The sequence below is a fragment of the Capra hircus genome, assembly GCF_001704415.2.
Source record: "Capra hircus breed San Clemente chromosome X unlocalized genomic scaffold, ASM170441v1, whole genome shotgun sequence".
NCBI lineage: Eukaryota > Metazoa > Chordata > Mammalia > Artiodactyla > Bovidae > Capra > Capra hircus.
The window spans coordinates 53905286-53922465 of NW_017189516.1; the positions used below are offsets into that span (position 1 = coordinate 53905286).

The following is a 17180-nucleotide window of genomic DNA, read 5'->3' on the forward strand; positions in this document are numbered from 1 at the left end:
GAGGGAGGGAGGCAAGGTCAGCTCCTGATGAGTGAGAGAGGGGAGGAGAACCAGGTGAAGAGTGAGCACAGAAGGAGGCTGCACTGCGACAGGATGACAGGTGGGTACACTTTGGAATATGTTAAACCCACAACATTTTGGAAACAGCCTTCTCAAAAGCTGTCTGAAAACCAGCAGTCCAAGCAGGTCAGGAAGAAAGGAAAGCAAAACGATTCTGTTTCTGGTGGAATCACCTATGGCAACACGTGGGGCAGTGCACTGAGGCCTCTTCCTGCAGCCAGCACAGCTATGCATCTTACAGACGAAAAACAAGACTAGAGGGAAATGAGCATTCGATCAGGTTCACTGGGCACTAAGCTGGTGCTCATGGTATTGTAAATGTAGTAAGGGTGCATCTAATGCTTTTTAGTAATTTCACAGGATCATGAAACGATCCTGGTTCCTTTTGAGAAAGGACTTCCTGTAGCAACGGATGTTCTACAGTCCATCTATTATATAAAATAAAGGGAATTTAGTACAGAGTTCTAATGCAGTGGCCTGTGAGAGCATCCAGACACTCTGGTAAGTGTGGAACTGAGGTGCACGAGGCCCTGTTACCAGCTAGCTCTGTGACCTTGGACAAGGGAGAGCTGTCTCAGCCACATCCTTCCTAAGAGGGAACCGCAAAGTTCCAAGTCTTCCCTTGTTGCTGCTGTGGTCTACTGACTGCACCCAACGAGTTCAGTATTGGGAGAAATGTGTTCTCATTTCTCCCAGTGGTTGTACTGGTTGGTGATGATTTTTCTCCTCCTTGTTCTAGTGCATCTTCCTTATTTGTGGTGCGAGTGGCCTGGCTGCGTTAGGTTTCTCTGCAGTGGCCCCACACCAACAAGCGTAAAGGAGATCCCCATGGACATCAGGCAATATGGTAATTCTTGTGCAGTTGTGAGATTCATTTGTATTTTCATGTGTTAGAGTTAGGTATAGGAGGAAGGAAGTGGGGGTGAGGATTACTGAGAAAGAAAAGGAAAGAAAGACTAACTTACTGCTTCTTTCAACACCAAATTCTTTGCCACTTAAGATGTGGTGCAGGAGATTTTTCATATCAAAAGGGCTGAGGTTCATCAAACTTTCAGAAGCTTCTTCTCCTGAAAACAAACATGTTAAGTTTTCCCAGATACAGGACTGGTGGCAGGAGAAGGGAGAGTTGGGTGGACTCAAGCAGTGCGAGCCGCCCTTGAGAATCCCACCTGAACAGTTCAGGCTCCGTGCCAGCTCCGTGGCCATCACCTGAATGATCAGTCCAATTCGGAGCCGGAGCATCTCCACGAACAGGCTGGGCTGTGCCCTGACATACATCGCCAGGTACACCACGATCTCCTGACACAGACACAGGAGGAGACGGGGTTTCAGAGGCTGGGTGGTGGCGGACACACCCTTGCTGCCCAGAGACGGCCCACTGACCTGTGTGAGCACGGCGATGCTGATGTCCTGCCCGCTGGCTTCGTAGATGAGCTTCGTGAGCTCCTCAGGGGGAAGAGGCCTAGGAAACAGCAGCAGCACAGAAACACCATGCATGGCGCTTACGAGCACCTCCAGCCCTCTGTGAAGAGCCCCGTTTTCCAGCTGGCAAGGCTCAAGGGACAGTGTCTCTTAAAAGACTTTTCCTGAACGGGAGATGGTGTTGAGGTATCCTCCCCACCCCGAACCTGAGTCCCCCGCAAGCTGAAGACTTACGCAGAGATGGTCTTCTCCCGGGGTTCTGGGGGCAGGCCCACTGTGAGCTGCTTCTGGTGTGACAGCAGGTCCGTGCACGCCTGCATGGTCAGGGAGAGGGCGAGGGGGAGAAAGATCAGCAAAGCTGGTGGGGAAGGGTCACTGGCAATAAATTTTCCTTTATAAACTTGACCTATGCTGTCATTTATTTGAAAATTCATATACAGATTGCAGGCTGAGCAACCCAGGCTGAGCTGGGTCCCTATGGTCTTTGTGTCCCCAAAATGTGGCCCCAGGCCTGGCTCTGCAGGGCCTGTGAGTCTTGAGTTCTAAAACACCGATCTTAAGACTTAATGACCATATTATAGTCCTAAATTGCCAGTTTCCCCATTATTCACATATAATAAATACTATAATAATGACCTTGAGTGTCATAGAAAGCAGTTCTGGAATTTGCAGGACCTCAGGGTTAAAATATCCCTGATGACTATACTACAGATGTGCAGAAATAACAGTGTTCTGGTTAGGAGAGTGCTGGACCACAGAGCATTTTCATTTTATTTCTAAGTAAATCCTTTTCTGCAGCTAAGAAACAACAAAACTAATCAGTCTGAATTTCAACTGCCCTGTCCACCTTCCAAGAGCTGTGGGAGATCAGGAGACAAATGCTCTCTCCATCTGTGTAATAAATACTGTGTTTCCTTTACAAATATGAGGTGCTTGCCTCCAGCTCGCCTAATAGGAAGGGAGCACGGGGCTACAAAGGATAGACAGCCAGCCCGCACACGCACAGCAGCTCTGACCTCAGCCAGGACCTCCACTTTCTTCCGGAGGAGGCCGGAGATGTAGCGGATCAGGCCCCACTCTTGGTTCAAGCCAGCCTTCCCATAGAGCTCGCTGAGGAGGTTGTGAACAGTGACCCCGTGCTGTCCAGAGAGATTTGTGTCCCAGCTGGGACCCCTGTCAAGAGATGGAAAACCCTCCAAGTATGGCCCAGAAGGCTGACAGGCCAGATTCTCTCGCAGTGGAGCTCACTTGGCAGGGAAGGGAATGCATCAGTGGGCATTGTGCCAAGTGCTTGGGCCCTCCCACGGCCTGTGAGCCTCACTTGGGGCCACGGGACCATACTGTCTTCTGTCCATTTGAAACAGAAGCCTGACATCAGGAAACGGTGAGATCCTGGCTTCAGCCAGCCTTCTCATTTCAGCAGGCACAGAAGGGGATGGAGCCTGGGTGCTCTGGGTGACTACAACCATGATGCAGCTGGCTGCCAGGCCAAGAAGCCAGGCCAAAGCACGGAGGAGACAGAAAGCCGGACCTCGCCAAGGCCCTGCACTTACTTTATTACATACAGAATGTACAGAATGTCTGCTTGGTCCTGTAGGTTCGAACAGTCTTTCAACTGCTCAACCAGCTTTTCACAGTCCACGTCGCCACGGTCATCTCTGGGAAACTGGAAGTCATCTTCAGGGGCCTGTCCATACAAAAGACAAAAAGCAGGGCATGGGGGCTGGGCATGCACTTCCAGAAGATGAGAAAGTGACACACCAACCTGGTCTTGGCACTCTGCTGCTGTGCCATGCTCCAGGTTTTCATGGGATCTTTTGTGATTTTTTTTTTTTTTTCCTGACCAGTGAATCACTATGTCAGTCGTTGTCTGCAGGAGACTGAACGGGTTAAAATCTGTGTAAATTTTATTTATGTGAAGGTCAAAAATGGGCAAAACCAACCCAGGTGTTAGAAGGCATGCCAGCAGTTACCTGTGGAGGGAGAGGAGGCGACCAAGAGGGGCACCAAGGGCGCTTGTCCCTCACATGGGTCTCTTGGCTTGGTGATAATTCACTTAGCCCTATTCTTATATTTTATATACTTTTTATATGTTAAACTTCAATAGAATATTTTTTGAAGGCAAAAAACAAAATGTGAGTTTCAAACAACATAAAATTGTGGTTAAAATAGTCTCCAAAAGACACCAAATCTTTCTGATAAAAGCAAAGGAGACTTGGAATAAAGTAACAAATTATGGGAACTAGTGGGGAATATTCTGAGAGTTTCTTCTCCAGAGGAATCTTTTTCCAGTTTCCTGCCCTGCTCTGAAAGCAACCCAGCCTTGGCTAGTGGTCCCAGAGAGGCCAGGGTTGGTAGCAAGTTGCTGCGTTTCCTTTCGGCGGCACAGATTCTGGTGAGTGGCAGAATGTCAGGAGCCTTCTTCACACCAACATATTAAGGTCTGGGTCAAGTTCAATGTGCATACAGACATAAACCACAATCCAGACACCAAAGTGGGTGTACACGAAAACCCAGCTTCTAACCCTACAAGTCCTACATATCAAGAAATATGCTCTTTCTCTTCAGGCAAACCATTTACAAGAGCTCCTGGGATTACACCAGCACCAAAGAACATTATACTTGAAAAAGTGATCCCAAATACTTTACCTTTTTTAGGAGTGGCTGAGGAGAATCAACAAGATTCAGCGATTTACGGTGGACACTTAGAACTTTAGTTGGCAAAGCCATGGGAACAACTAGAGAAAAAAAGAATAAAGAGCTCTTCTAAGCAGAAGGAAGGATAAAATTTTTTTTTTCAAGAGCTAAGGTGGCTACTCCTTATTCAATACAAACCAAATAAGGAATGATTACTTACTTAATTTCAAAAAGAATTTTTCATGTGGCTAGATCGTGTGCTAAATGTGGAAACAAGCAATGAATAGGACAGAGATCTTGGCTTAAGGAATGTTATTTTCACTCTTCTCTCTTAGAATTCAGAGAAAACTACATAGCATGTAGGACTGGAAGGGGCCTTAGAAATGATCAACTCCAACTTCTTTTTCTTTCAGATGTGGAAACCGAAGCCCAGAGACAGTAGACCATTTGCCCAAGGTCCTGGCCACTGTTGTGTGTCCCTGTGCCACCGCAGGGTGTTGGTGCTTCTGGTTTATAACCACCTTTATTTACTTGGAGGGAAGCCCACACCACACAGCCTGTGGGATCTTGGTTCCCTGACCAGGGATTGAACCAGGGCCCTGGCAGGGATAGCACTGAATCCTAACCACTAGACCACCAGGGAAACCCTCTTTTTACCACCTTTAGATGTTATCATTGAGGGGTTTCCCTGGTGGCTCAGACATTAAAGAATCTACTTACAATGCAATGGCTCAGACGGTAAAGAATCTGCCTGCACTGTAGGAGACCCTGTTTCAAGCCCTGGGTTGGGAAGATTCCCTGGAGGAAGAAATGGCAACCCACTCCACTATTCTTGCCTGGGAAATCCCATGGACAGAGGAGCCTGGCGGGCTACAGTACGTGAGATCGCAAAAGAGCCAGACACTACTTAGTGACTAAACAACAATGAGATGTTATTATCAATATTTAGTTATTAAGCTGTCTTTTTCTGCCAGGTTATATTGCATCATCTAGAGAAAATAAGTTTTCAAGGTAAAGATGTGGTGTATTTAAAAATCATCTATAAACCTCCAGGTTATACTAGTGAATTAAACATAAGTTTTAATTTTACTTTCTCTTAAACCCCCAATCTAGAGCCAGACATCCTGGAATGTGAAGTCAGTGGGCCTTAGAAAGCATCACTACGAACAAAGCTAGTGGAGGTGATGGAATTCCAGTTGAGCTGTTTCAAATCCTGAAAGATGATGCTGTGAAAGTGCTGCACTCAATATGCCAGCAAATGTGGAAAACTCAGCAGTGGCCACAGGACTGGAAAAGGTCAGTTCTCATTCCAATCCCAAAGAAAGGCAATGCCAAAGAATGCTCAAACTACCACACAATTGCACTCATCTCACATGCTAGTAAAGTAATGCTCAAAATTCTCCAAGCCAGGCTTCAGCAATATGTGAACTGTGAACTTCCTGATGTTCAAGCTGGTTTTAGAAAAGGCAGAGGAACCAGAGATCAAATTGCCAACATCTGTTGGATCATGGAAAAAGCAAGAGAGTTCCAGAAAAACATCTATTTCTGCTTTGTTGACTATGCCAAAGTCTTTGACTGTGTGGATCACAATAAACTGTGGAAAATTCTTCAAGAGATGGAATACCAGACCACCTGACCTGCCTCTTGAGAAACCTATATGCAAGTCAGGAAGCAACAGTTAGAACTGGACATGGAACAACAGACTGGTTCCAAACAGGAAAAGGAGTACGTCAAGGCTGTATATTGTCACCCTGCTTATTTAACTTATATCCAGAGTACATCATGAGAAACGCTGGGCTGGAAGAAACACAAGCTGGAATTAAGATTGCTGGGAGAAATATCAATAACCTCAGATATGCAGATGACACCACCCTTATGGCAGAAAGAGGAACTAAAAAGCCTCTTGATGAAAGTGAAAGAGGAGAGTGAAAAAGTTGGCTTAGAGCTCAACATTCAGAAAATGAAGATCATGGCATCTGGTCCCATCACTTCATGGGAAATAGATGGGGAAACAGTAGAAAGAATGTCAGACTTTATTTTTGGGGGCTCCAAAATCACTGCAGATGGTGATTGCAGCCATGAAATTAAAAGACGCTTACTCCTTGGAAGGAAAGTTATGACCAACCTAGATAGCATATTCAAAAGCAGAGACATTACTTTGCTGACTAAGGTCCATCTAGTTAAGGCTATGGTTTTTCCAGTAGTCATGTATGGATGTGAGAGTTGGACTGTGAAGAAGGCTGAGTGCCAAAGAATCGATGCTTTTGAACTGTGGTGTTGGAGAAGACTCTTGAGAGTCCCTTGGACTGCAAGGAGATCCAACCAGTCCATCCTAAAGGAGATCAGCCCTGGGATTTCTTTGGAAGGAATGATGCTAAAGCTGAAACTCCAGTACTTTGGCCACTTCATGTGAAGAGTTGACTCATTGGAAAAGACTCTGATGCTGGGAGGGATTGGGGGCAGGAGGAGAGGGGGACGACAGAGGATGAGATGGCTGGATGGCATCACTGACTCGATGGACATGAGTCTGAGTGAACTCCGGGAGTTGGTGATGGACAGGGAGACCTGGCGTGCTGCGATTCATGGGGTCGCAAAGAGTCGGACACGACTGAGCAACTGAACTGAACTGAAACCCCCAATAACAGTACAAAAATAATTTTTTTAAAAAGGCAAATCCTAAAAAATAGGGAAGCTGAGCAGAAGACAATAATAGAGTTGGAAAGCCAATGGATAAAAGACAATTGGTTTAGTAGACCCAAGGCAACCAAACCCCAAGACTACAGCGGGGAAAACAAGCAGCAGTCAAATTTCTACCAGAGAGTCCTCAGAAGTTTAAGGAGCTTGCTGCACCATGGACCTCTAGCACCTGCGGGTCGAGGGAGGGTATCCAAAAGAAGGAAGACAGAGAAGAAGCTGTGTGAGAGGCAGTGAGCTCCCTAGATGCCTTCTGCAACTCCACATAACTTGATAACAGCCTTGCTCACCCTGATAGAAGATTAAAGGGTCTCTCTGAAGAGGGTATAAAGGGGGTGGTATGTGAGTCTCTGGAGGGGATGCTGACCCACATGTCTGAGGCCATGGCTAAATGCCTTGGGGGAATAAGTGACTGTATAGGCAATCAGACCTTTATCAGTTAAGAAGGACATTGCGAAGGAGACTGTAGAACATCTCTGGGAAATCTGCCCTGCCTACACCCATAAACTCTACAGGCCCCACTCACAGGCTTGGAGGGCCTCATGCTGAGCAGATAACCAAGGGATACCCAGCACTGGAGGAAAGACTAATGTGAAAGAGAGAGACCAAAAGCAACAGGAAACACTGACTTGGGGAAAATGGGAGACCATTTAGGGAGAAGAAAATGTAAAAACAAAACCAAAAATCTCTGCCATTAACTTTACTAGAGTGATAAAAATTGTACTGCATGCATGAGACAAGAATAGATACAATTCAGAGAACAAAGATTTAAACCATGACAGCAAAATAGGAAAAAGTCAATTGAGCAGGTGGAACAAAAGGTTCAAACAATTGCCCTCAGAACAGAGCAAAAGACAGAGAAATGAAAGACAGGACAGAAATGATAAAAGACTTCTCCAGGAGGTCAATATTAGAATCACAAAGTACCAGAGAGACAGGACAGAGAAAATGTAAGGAAAGAAATGAATCAAGAAATTATCAGAACTGTACAGGACTGAAAAACACACATTTCCAGACAGACAAGATCCACTGGGCAGCCAACACAGTGGATGAAAATACTCCCAGAACAAGGCACACCACTGGAATTTCAGAACCTGAGAGTAAAGAAAAAACTAAAAACTTTGAAAGAGAGTAACAGTTTACATTTAAAGAATCAAAAATCAGAATGCGTTCAGATTTATCAACAGCAACACTGACAGCAAGAGGACAGTGAAGGGAGGCTTTCAAAATTATCAAGGAGAATTTATTTCAATCTAGAATTCTATACTCAGCCACTCTCTTATATGGATAGGGAAAATCTGTAGCTAGGAGAACACACCTGTCATAGCAAACACCCTCTTCCAACAACACAAGAGGTAACTCTACACATGACATCACCAGATGGTTTATAACAAAATCAGATTGATTATATTCTTTGCAGCAAAGATGGAGAAGTTCTACAGTCAGTAAAAACAAGACCAAGAGCTGACTGTGGATCAGATCATGAGCTCCTTATTGCAAAACTCAGACTTAAAGTGAATAAAGTAGGGAAAACCACTGGACCATTCAGGTATAACCTAAATCAAATCCCTGAGGATTATACACAGGAAGTGACAAGGGATAGATCTGATAGAGTCACTGAAGAACTATCAACAGAGGTTTGTAACACTGTACATAAGGCAGCGATCAAAACCATACTCAAGAAAAAGAAATGCAACAAGGCAAAATGGTTGTCTGAGGAGGCCTTACGAACAGCTGAGAAAGAAGAGACATGAAAGGCAAAGGAGAAAAGGAAAGATATACCCATCTGAATGCAGAGTTCCAAAGAATAGCAAGGAGAGATAAGAAAACCTTCTTAAGTGAAAGTGCAAAGAAATAGAGGTAAACAATAGAATGGGAAAGACTAGAGATCTCTTCAAGAAAATTAGAGATACCAAGGGAACATTTCATGCAAAGATGGGCACCATAAAGGACAGAAACAGTAAGGACCTAACAGAAGCAGAAGAGATTAAGAAGAGGTGGCAAGAATGCACAGAAGAACTGTACAAAAAAGGTCTTAATAACTCATATAACCACGATGGGGTAGTCAGTCACCTAGAGCCAGACATCCTGCCTGGAGTGTGAGGTCAAGCGGGCCTTAGGAAGCATTACTACGATCAAAGCTGGTAGAGGTGATGAATTCCTGCTGAACGATTTCAAATCCTAAAAGATAATGTTGTAAAAGTGCTACACTCAATATGCCAGCAAATTTGGAAATCTCAGCAGTGGCCACAGGACTGGAAAAGGTCAGTCTTCATCCCAATACCAAAGAAGGGCAATGCCAAAGAATGTTCAAACAACTGAACAACTGTGCTCATCTGACATGCTAGCAAAATCCTTCAAGCTAGGCTTCAACAGTATTTGAACTGAGAACTTCCAGATGTACAAACTGGATTCAGAAAAGGCAGAGAAACCAGAAATCAAATTGCCAACATCTGTTGGATCATAGAGAAAGCAAAGCAATTCCAGAAAAACATCTACTACTGCTTCATTGACTACACTAAAGCCTTTGACAATGTAGACCACAGCAAACTGTGGAAAATTCTTCAAGAGATGGGAGTACCAGACCACCTTACCTGCCTCCTGAGAAACCTGTATGCAGGTCAGGAAGCAACAGTTATAACTGGACATGGGACAATGGACTGGTTCAAAATCTATCCAGAGTACATCTGTAAAATGCTGGGCTGGACGAAGCTAAAGCTGGAGTCAAGATAGCCAGAAGTATCAGCAACCTCAGATATGCAGATGATACCAACTCCAACAGCACAGAGTAAAGAGGAACTAAAAAGCCTCTTGATGAGGGTGAAAGAGGAGAGTGAAAAAGCTGGCTTAAAAACTCAACATTCAGAAAACCAAGATCATGTCATCGGGTCCCATCACTTCATGGCAAATAGATGGGGGAAAATGGAAAAAGTGACAGACTTTATTTTCCTGGGCTCCAAAAATCACTGCGGACAGTGACTGGATTCATGAAATTAAAAGACGCTTGTTCCTTGGAAGAAAGCTATGACAAACCTAGACAGTATCTTAGAAAGCAGAGACATCACTTTGCCAGCAAAGGTCCATATAGTCAAATCTATGGCTTTTCCAGCAGTCATGTACAGATGTGAGAGTTGGACCATAAAGAAGGCTGAGTGTCAAACAATGCCTTTGAACTGTGGTGCTGGAGAAGATTCTTGAGAGATCCTTGGACAGCAAGGAGATCAAACCAGTCAATCCTAAAGGAAATCAGTCCTAAATATTCATTGGCAGGACTGATGCTAAAGCTGAAGCTCCAATACTTTGGCCATCTGCTGCAAAGTGTTGACTCATTGGAAAAGACCCTGAAGCTAGGAAAGATTGAAGGCAGGAGGAGAAGGGGGACAAAGAGAATGATATGTTGGATGGCATTACTGACTCACTGGACATGAGTTTGAGCAAACTCCGGGAGACAGTGAAGGACAGGAAAGCCTGGCATGCTGCTGTCCATGGGGTCGCAAAGAGTTGGACACAATTTAGTGAATGAACAACAGTTTTCAGGCAAACTCCAGGAGACAGTGAAGGATAGGGAAGCCTGGCGTGCTGCCGTCCATGGGGTTGCCAAGAGTTGGACACAACTCAGTGACTGAACAACAGTTTTCAGACTTCAAAGGTCTCAACAATTTTACCTGACATAAACTGTTTCCTAGGAACTACTGGATGTCTTCCACTAAATAAGACAGTAAGCTAACCAAGAGGAAAAGCTGAGATACAGAAAATAGGAGAGTCAAGAAGGAATTCTCCAGTATGATGGTGAAGGAAGATTTCAGGATAAAATCTACATCCTGGGGACTTCCCCTGGAGGTCCAGTGGTTAAGACTCCACATTCCCGTTGGAGGGGGCATGGGTTTGATCTCAGGCTGTGGAACTAAGATCCTACATGCTGCATGCAGCCAAGTGGAAATAAAAAATCTATATCCTGGACACAGAGGGCAGTCAGGCCAAAACAGTCAGTGAACTTCAGAAACACGCACGCTGAGGGCTACCATCACTGGGCCCTGTTCCAGTGAAACTATTGAAACTATTCTAGGATGTATTCCACCAAAGGAATAAATCGAGAAGGGAGAATATGCCAGAATCAAGAAACAGGGAACCCAACTGAAGAGATAAGCAAAGGAGATTCCAAGGATTATAATAAAGAAGAGTCCCAGGATGCCAGGTATCCAAAAGGCCTACAGAGCAATCAGTCAGGAGGAGACTTTTGGACTGTAAGTAGTGGGACCATGAGTTTCATACATATGCTTGACCTTGTGGAAGTTTCTATTGTGTGGCCACTGGAGGGAAGTGAAGCTAATTACAAGGGCAACTGTTATTTTTAGAAAAAAATGAAAAGCAAAAATTATAATGTAGTATAATACTGAGTTGGGAATAATATTTACATACATACAAAGACAGAATACTGATTCAACTAAACCTGAATACAACTGCATGGACAGGTTAGAGGAAGTGAAGTAGAGGAGTGGTGATTTAAGACAGGTGAATTCCTCACCTGCATAAGAGAAAGGTCACAGATACTGAATAAACTTGATGCATCAAAGACAGCAGCTCAGTTCAGTCGCTCAGTCATGTCCGACTCTTTGCGACCCCATGAACCAGAGCACGTCAGGTCTCCCTGTCCATCACCAACTCCCGGAGTCCACCCAAACTCATGTCCATTGAGTCAGTGATGCCATCCAACCATCTCATCCTCTGTTGTCCCCTTCTCCTGCCCTCAATCTTTCCCAGCATCAGGGTCTTTTCAAATGAGTCAGCTCTTTGCATCAGGTGGCCAAAGTATTGGAGTTTCAGCTTTAGCATCATTCCTTCCAATGAATACCCAGGACTGATCTCCTTTAGGATGGACTGGTTGGATCTCCTTGCAGTCCAAGGGACTCTCAAGAGTCTTCTCCAACACCACAGTTCAAAAGCATCAATTCTTCGGCACTCAGCTTTCTTTATGGCCCAACTATCACATCTATACATGACTACTGGAAAAACCATAGCCTTGACTGGAAGGACGTTTGTTGGCAAAGTAATGTCTTTGCTTTTTAATATGCTATCTAGGTTGGTCATAACTTTTCTTCCAAGGAGTAAGTGTCTTTTAATTTCATGGCTGCAATCACCATCTGCAGGGATTTTGGAGCCCCAAAAAATAAAGTCTGACACTGTTTCCCCATCTATATGCCATGAAGTGATGGGACCAGATGCCATGATCTTGTTTTCTGAATGTTGAGCTTTAAGCCAACTTTTTCACTCTCCTCTTTCACTTTTATCAAGGGGCTTTTTAGTTCCTCTTCACTTTCTGCCATAAGGGTAGTGTCATCTGCATACCTGAGGTTATTGATATTTCTCCCAGCAATCTTGACTCCAGCTTGTGTTTCTTCCAGTCCAGCATTTCTCATGATGTACTCTGCATAGAAATTAAATAAGCAGGGTGACAATATACAGCCTTGACGTACTCCTTTTCCTATTTGGAACCAGTCTGTTGTTCCATGTCCAGTTCTAACTGTTGCTTCCTGACCTGCATATAGGCTTCTCAAGAGGCAGGTCAAGTGGTCTGGTATTCCCATCTCTTGAAGAATTTTCCACAGTTTATTGTGATCCACACAGTCAAAGGCTTTGGTACAGTCAATAAAGCAGAAATAGATGTTTTTCTGGAACTCTCTTGCTTTTTCCACAATCCAACAGATGTTGGCAATTTGATCTCTGGTTCCTCTGCCTTTTCTAAAACCAGCTTGAACATCTGGAAGTTCATGGTTCACGTACTGTTGAAACCTGGCTTGGAGAATTTTGAGCATTACTTTATTAGCATGTGAGATGAGCGCAATTGTGCGGTAGTTTGAGCATTCTTTGGCATTGCCTTTCTTTGGGATTGGAATGAAAACTGACCTTTTCCAGTCCTGTGGCCACTGCTGAGTTTTCCACATTTGCTGGCATATTGAGTGCAGCACTTTCGCAGCATCATCTTTTAGGATTTGAAATAGCTCAACTGTAATTCCATCACCTCCACTAGCTTTGTTTGTAGCGATGCTTCCTAAGGCCCACTTGACTTCACATTCCAGGATGTCTGGCTCTAGGTGAGTGATCACGCCATTGTGATAATCTGGGTCATGAAGATCTGTTTTGTATAGTTCTTCTATGTATTCTTGTCACCTCTTCTTAATCTCTTCTGCATCTGTTAGGTCCATACCATTTCTGTCCTTGATTGAGCCCATCTTTGCATGAAATGTTCCCTTGGTATCTCTGACTTTCTTGAAGAGATCTCTAGTCTTTCCCATTCTATTGTTTTCCTCCATTTCTTTGTACTGATCTCTGAAGAAGGCTTTCTTATCTCTCCTTGCTATTCTTTGGAACTCTGCATTCAAATGGGTATATCTTCCCTTTTCTCCTTTGCTTTTTGCTTCTCTTCTTTTCTGAGCTATTTTTAAGGCCTCCTCAGACAGCCAGTTTGCTTTTTTGCATTTCTTTTTCTTGGGGATGGTCTTGATCCCTGTCTCCTGTACAATGTCACGAACCTCCATCCATAGTTCATCAGGTACTCTATCAGATCTAGTCCCTTAAATCTATTTCTCATTTCTACTGTATAATCATAAGGGATTTGATTTAGGTCATTCAAAGATATGTAAATATGAAAAGAAACAACTAAGAGTTGAAAAGTGGTGGTCCCTAAGTAGAAGGACTGGGGGAAGTTAGGAGGGGAAAGGTAAGGCAGTAAACAGCTGCACTTTGTTGCCTTTAGGATCCTTTGACTTGTACATTATGCTCACACATTACTTTCATAAAAGAGGTTATTTTAGTAGGCAGAGAAGAGTTAATAACATACATGGAATTTCCAAACCCTTTGCTTTTGCCATCACGGAAAGTATATCCCGAGTGGAATGGATAGCACTGAAAACCTGGTTGTCCTCTGTCTTCTTACAGAGAGCTGGCAGATAGCACTTCGACGATGTGCTCTGCAGAAGGTGGTTGATATACTGGTCAAGCTCATCCTGGCTTTCTGTAATTAAACAGGTAAGAAAAAGAGCCAATGAAAACAAGCTGCAGAAACAACCTAAATGCATAAAAGTGATTATGTGTAGCTGCAAGTGCTGAACAGATTTAGCAGAAGACAACATTTTGATATAGATACTTGACTTCCACTCTGCCTCTAGAAAGGAAGAGATTTACCTAGATGATGCATGTGTTTATAAAGTTATTGTTTGGAAAAACTTCATTCTAAAAAAAGAAAAATACAGGTCAAGATGGTGTTTACATCACATCATCCCAGGATGAGCTGAATATGTAGACAATCTGAGGGCCAGCAGTCAACATCCAATCTTTTGGATGGTTTTCATTTGTCCTGAATGAGCTACACATTATGGTATGCCCCAGAGACCCAATCCCAAGTCCTATCTAGAAGTGAATAACAGGCCAAACTTTTCTCAGTTTGAGAAATGTTATATACATAAGATTTCATCACTTACATCCAATCGAGCCAAGACCATTCTACCACTCCTTTGAAAATTCAGGAAATGTGTTTCTTTATATTTTGTGAAAAGTCTCCATTCCTAAAACTCTTTGTCCCTCTAGGTTTAAAAGAAAGCCTCACTTTCGCAGTTTAGGTTTTTAAAGTGGCAACCTGCTCTAGCATTCTTGCCTGGAGAACCCATGGACAGAGGAGCCTGGTGGGATACAGTCTATGGGATTGCAAAGAGTCTGACATGACTGAGCAACTAACTTTCTTTTATTCATTTTAATACATCAAAGTTTCTGAAGACTTTTTTGTTGTACTAATCATTTGTTACCAATCATTTTTCTGTGCTTGAGTTTTAGGGCAACTTTATCACAATGCCAAGGTTTAAATAAATTCAGGGACTGCCTGCAAAGGCATTCCAAGCCATACCTTGATTATAGGTGTCTTCCAAATATCCTCCCAGGTCTGAATCACTATCAGGACTGAAGGTCCCTTCACTGGCATCATCAAATAACTTCTCATCACAGTCTGGATCCAGGAAGGTCAGATACGTGTAGAAAGAGGTGGTGAGAAATTCCGAAAGACTCCCTAATTTTACTCTGCCAAGGAGATACTTTGTTAGAGATATAGGTGGACGCAGACAAACTTCCATGATGAATCATCCAGAGACGATTTTCAATAACTAAGTGGCGTTTCTGCCAGAATCCATAAATACGTCACTTGCAGACTGCCCCATACAAGTAGTCCAGCCAAGAAACGAAAATGAAAATTCAATAGCAAGTATGAAGTGGAAGCACACAGCATATTAGACGCCAAAATGAATCATACTGATTTCTTATTCCCAAACCCAACACAAATAGAAATCTATTTTACTGAACCGAAGTTTTACAAAACATATTGAGAGAACCACTTTTAAACAGAGCCAACCCTTGAGGATTTTTTGCCCTGAAACAACTAGACCAGAACAAAATCACAAGAAATGATTCTCTGGGTGCACTAGTGCTAGCTTTTATGAGTCCCTGTCACACAAGGCCCAGGGAGGAGAGTGGGGGTAAATGTTGGGAGAGTCACTGCTCTGAGCCAAGTTCTCTCTAGAAGGAATGTAATGGGAGGGCCATCTCCAGAAGGGGACACTGGCCCAGAGTTGCCCTATCGTCAGTCTGGGAAAAGTTCCACAAAACCTCTGGGAGCAGGGTTTGGCAGTATGGGGTTCTTCTACAAAGGTAGCAGTCTCCAAGTTCTTGCTTCCCAAGCCTGGGATGTCTACCCTGCAGAAAGAGAGCCAGCACTATGTGGCTCTCTAACATTATTCTTAAAATGTTAGATCTGGAGGCAGAAAACTATAAGCTGCCTCAGAGCTACCAGGGTCAGATTATGGCTGGTTTAAATGGCTTAGTTGGAGAAGAGTAAACAGAAGCAATGCAAATGAATTCACAAGTATGTGAGCCTCAAGAAGGCAAGAAGCGCTGCCTGAGAGTGAGAAAAGCCTTCTAATCGAGTAAAGGTGAAAGTGAAAGTCTCTCAGTCCTGTCCAACTCTTTGGGACCCCATGGACTTATACAGACCATGGAATTCTCTCGGCCAGAATATTGGAGTGGGTAGCCTTTCCCTACTCCAGGGGATCTTCCCAACTCAGGGAACAAACTCAGGTCTCCCGTATTGCAGGTGGATTCTTTACCAGCTGAGCCACAAGGGAAGCCCAAGAATAATGGAGTAGGTGGGTAGCCTATCTGTTCTCCAGTGGATCTTCCCGATCCAGGAATGGAAAATGGAACCAGGGTCTCCAGTGCAAAGAAATAGAGGAAAACAATAGAATTGGAAAGACTAGAGATCTCTTCAAGAAAATCAGAGATACCAAGAGAATATTTCATGCAATGATAAGCACAATAAAGGGCAGAAACAGTAAGGACCTAACAGAAGCAGAAGAGATTAAGAAGAGGTGACAAGAATACACAGAACTGTACAAAAAAGGTCTTAATGACCTGTTTAACAATGATTGTGTGGTCACTCACCTAGGATCAGACATCCTGGAGTGTGAAGTCAAGTGGGCCTTAGGAAGCATCACTACAAAGCTAGTGGAGGTGATAGAACTCTAGCTGAGCTATTTCAAATCCTAAATGATGATGCTGTGAAAGTTCTGTACTCAATATGCCAGCAAATTTGGAAAACTCAGCAGTGGCCACAGGACTGGAGAAGGTCAATTTTTATTCCAATACCAAAGAAGGGCAATGCTAAAAAATGTTCAAACTACCACACAACTGTGCTCTTCTCACATGCTAGCAAGGTCATGCTAAAAATCCTTCAAGCTAGGCTTCAACAGTGTTTGAACTGAGAACTTCCAGATGTTCAAGCTGGATTTAGAAAAGGCAGAGGAACTACAGATCAAATTGCCAATATCTGTTGGATCACAGAAAAAGCAAGAGAATTCCAGAAAAACACGTACTTCTGCTTCACTGATTACACTAAAGCCTTTGACTGTGCAGATCACAACAAACTGTAGAAAACTCTTAAGAGATGGGAATATCAGACCACCCTGCCTGTCTCCTGAGAAACCTGTATGCAGGTCAAGAAGCAACAGTTAGAACTGGACATGGAACAGTGGACTGGTTCCAAATTGGGAAAGGAGTACGTCAAGGCTGTATATTGTCACCCTGCTTATTTAACTTATATACAGAGTACATCATGTGACATGCCAGGCTGGATGAAGCACAAGCTGGAATCAAGATTTCTGGGAGAAATATCAATAATCGCAGGTATGCAGATGACACCACCTTATGGCAGAAAGCGAAGATGAACTAAAGAGCCTCTTGATGAGGGTGAAAGGAGAGTGAAAAAGCTGGCTTAAAACTCAACATTCAAAAAACTAAAATCATGTCATTGGGTCCCATCACTTCATGGC

General features: G+C 43.7%; 1 protein-coding gene across 1 annotated transcript in view; it reads right to left on the reverse strand.

The window, feature by feature from the left end:
• PHKA2 (phosphorylase kinase regulatory subunit alpha 2) overlaps positions 1–17180 on the reverse strand; it is a gene marked incomplete at its 5' end in the record, with an annotated part of 53728 nt that overhangs the window by 10143 nt on the left and 26405 nt on the right. The window contains 9 exon segments of the mRNA XM_018043980.1: positions 1026–1127; positions 1230–1359; positions 1444–1522; positions 1717–1796; positions 2499–2655; positions 3036–3169; positions 4132–4220; positions 13652–13825; positions 14711–14880. Coding sequence (XP_017899469.1) covers positions 1026–1127; positions 1230–1359; positions 1444–1522; positions 1717–1796; positions 2499–2655; positions 3036–3169; positions 4132–4220; positions 13652–13825; positions 14711–14880 — 1115 coding nt within the window.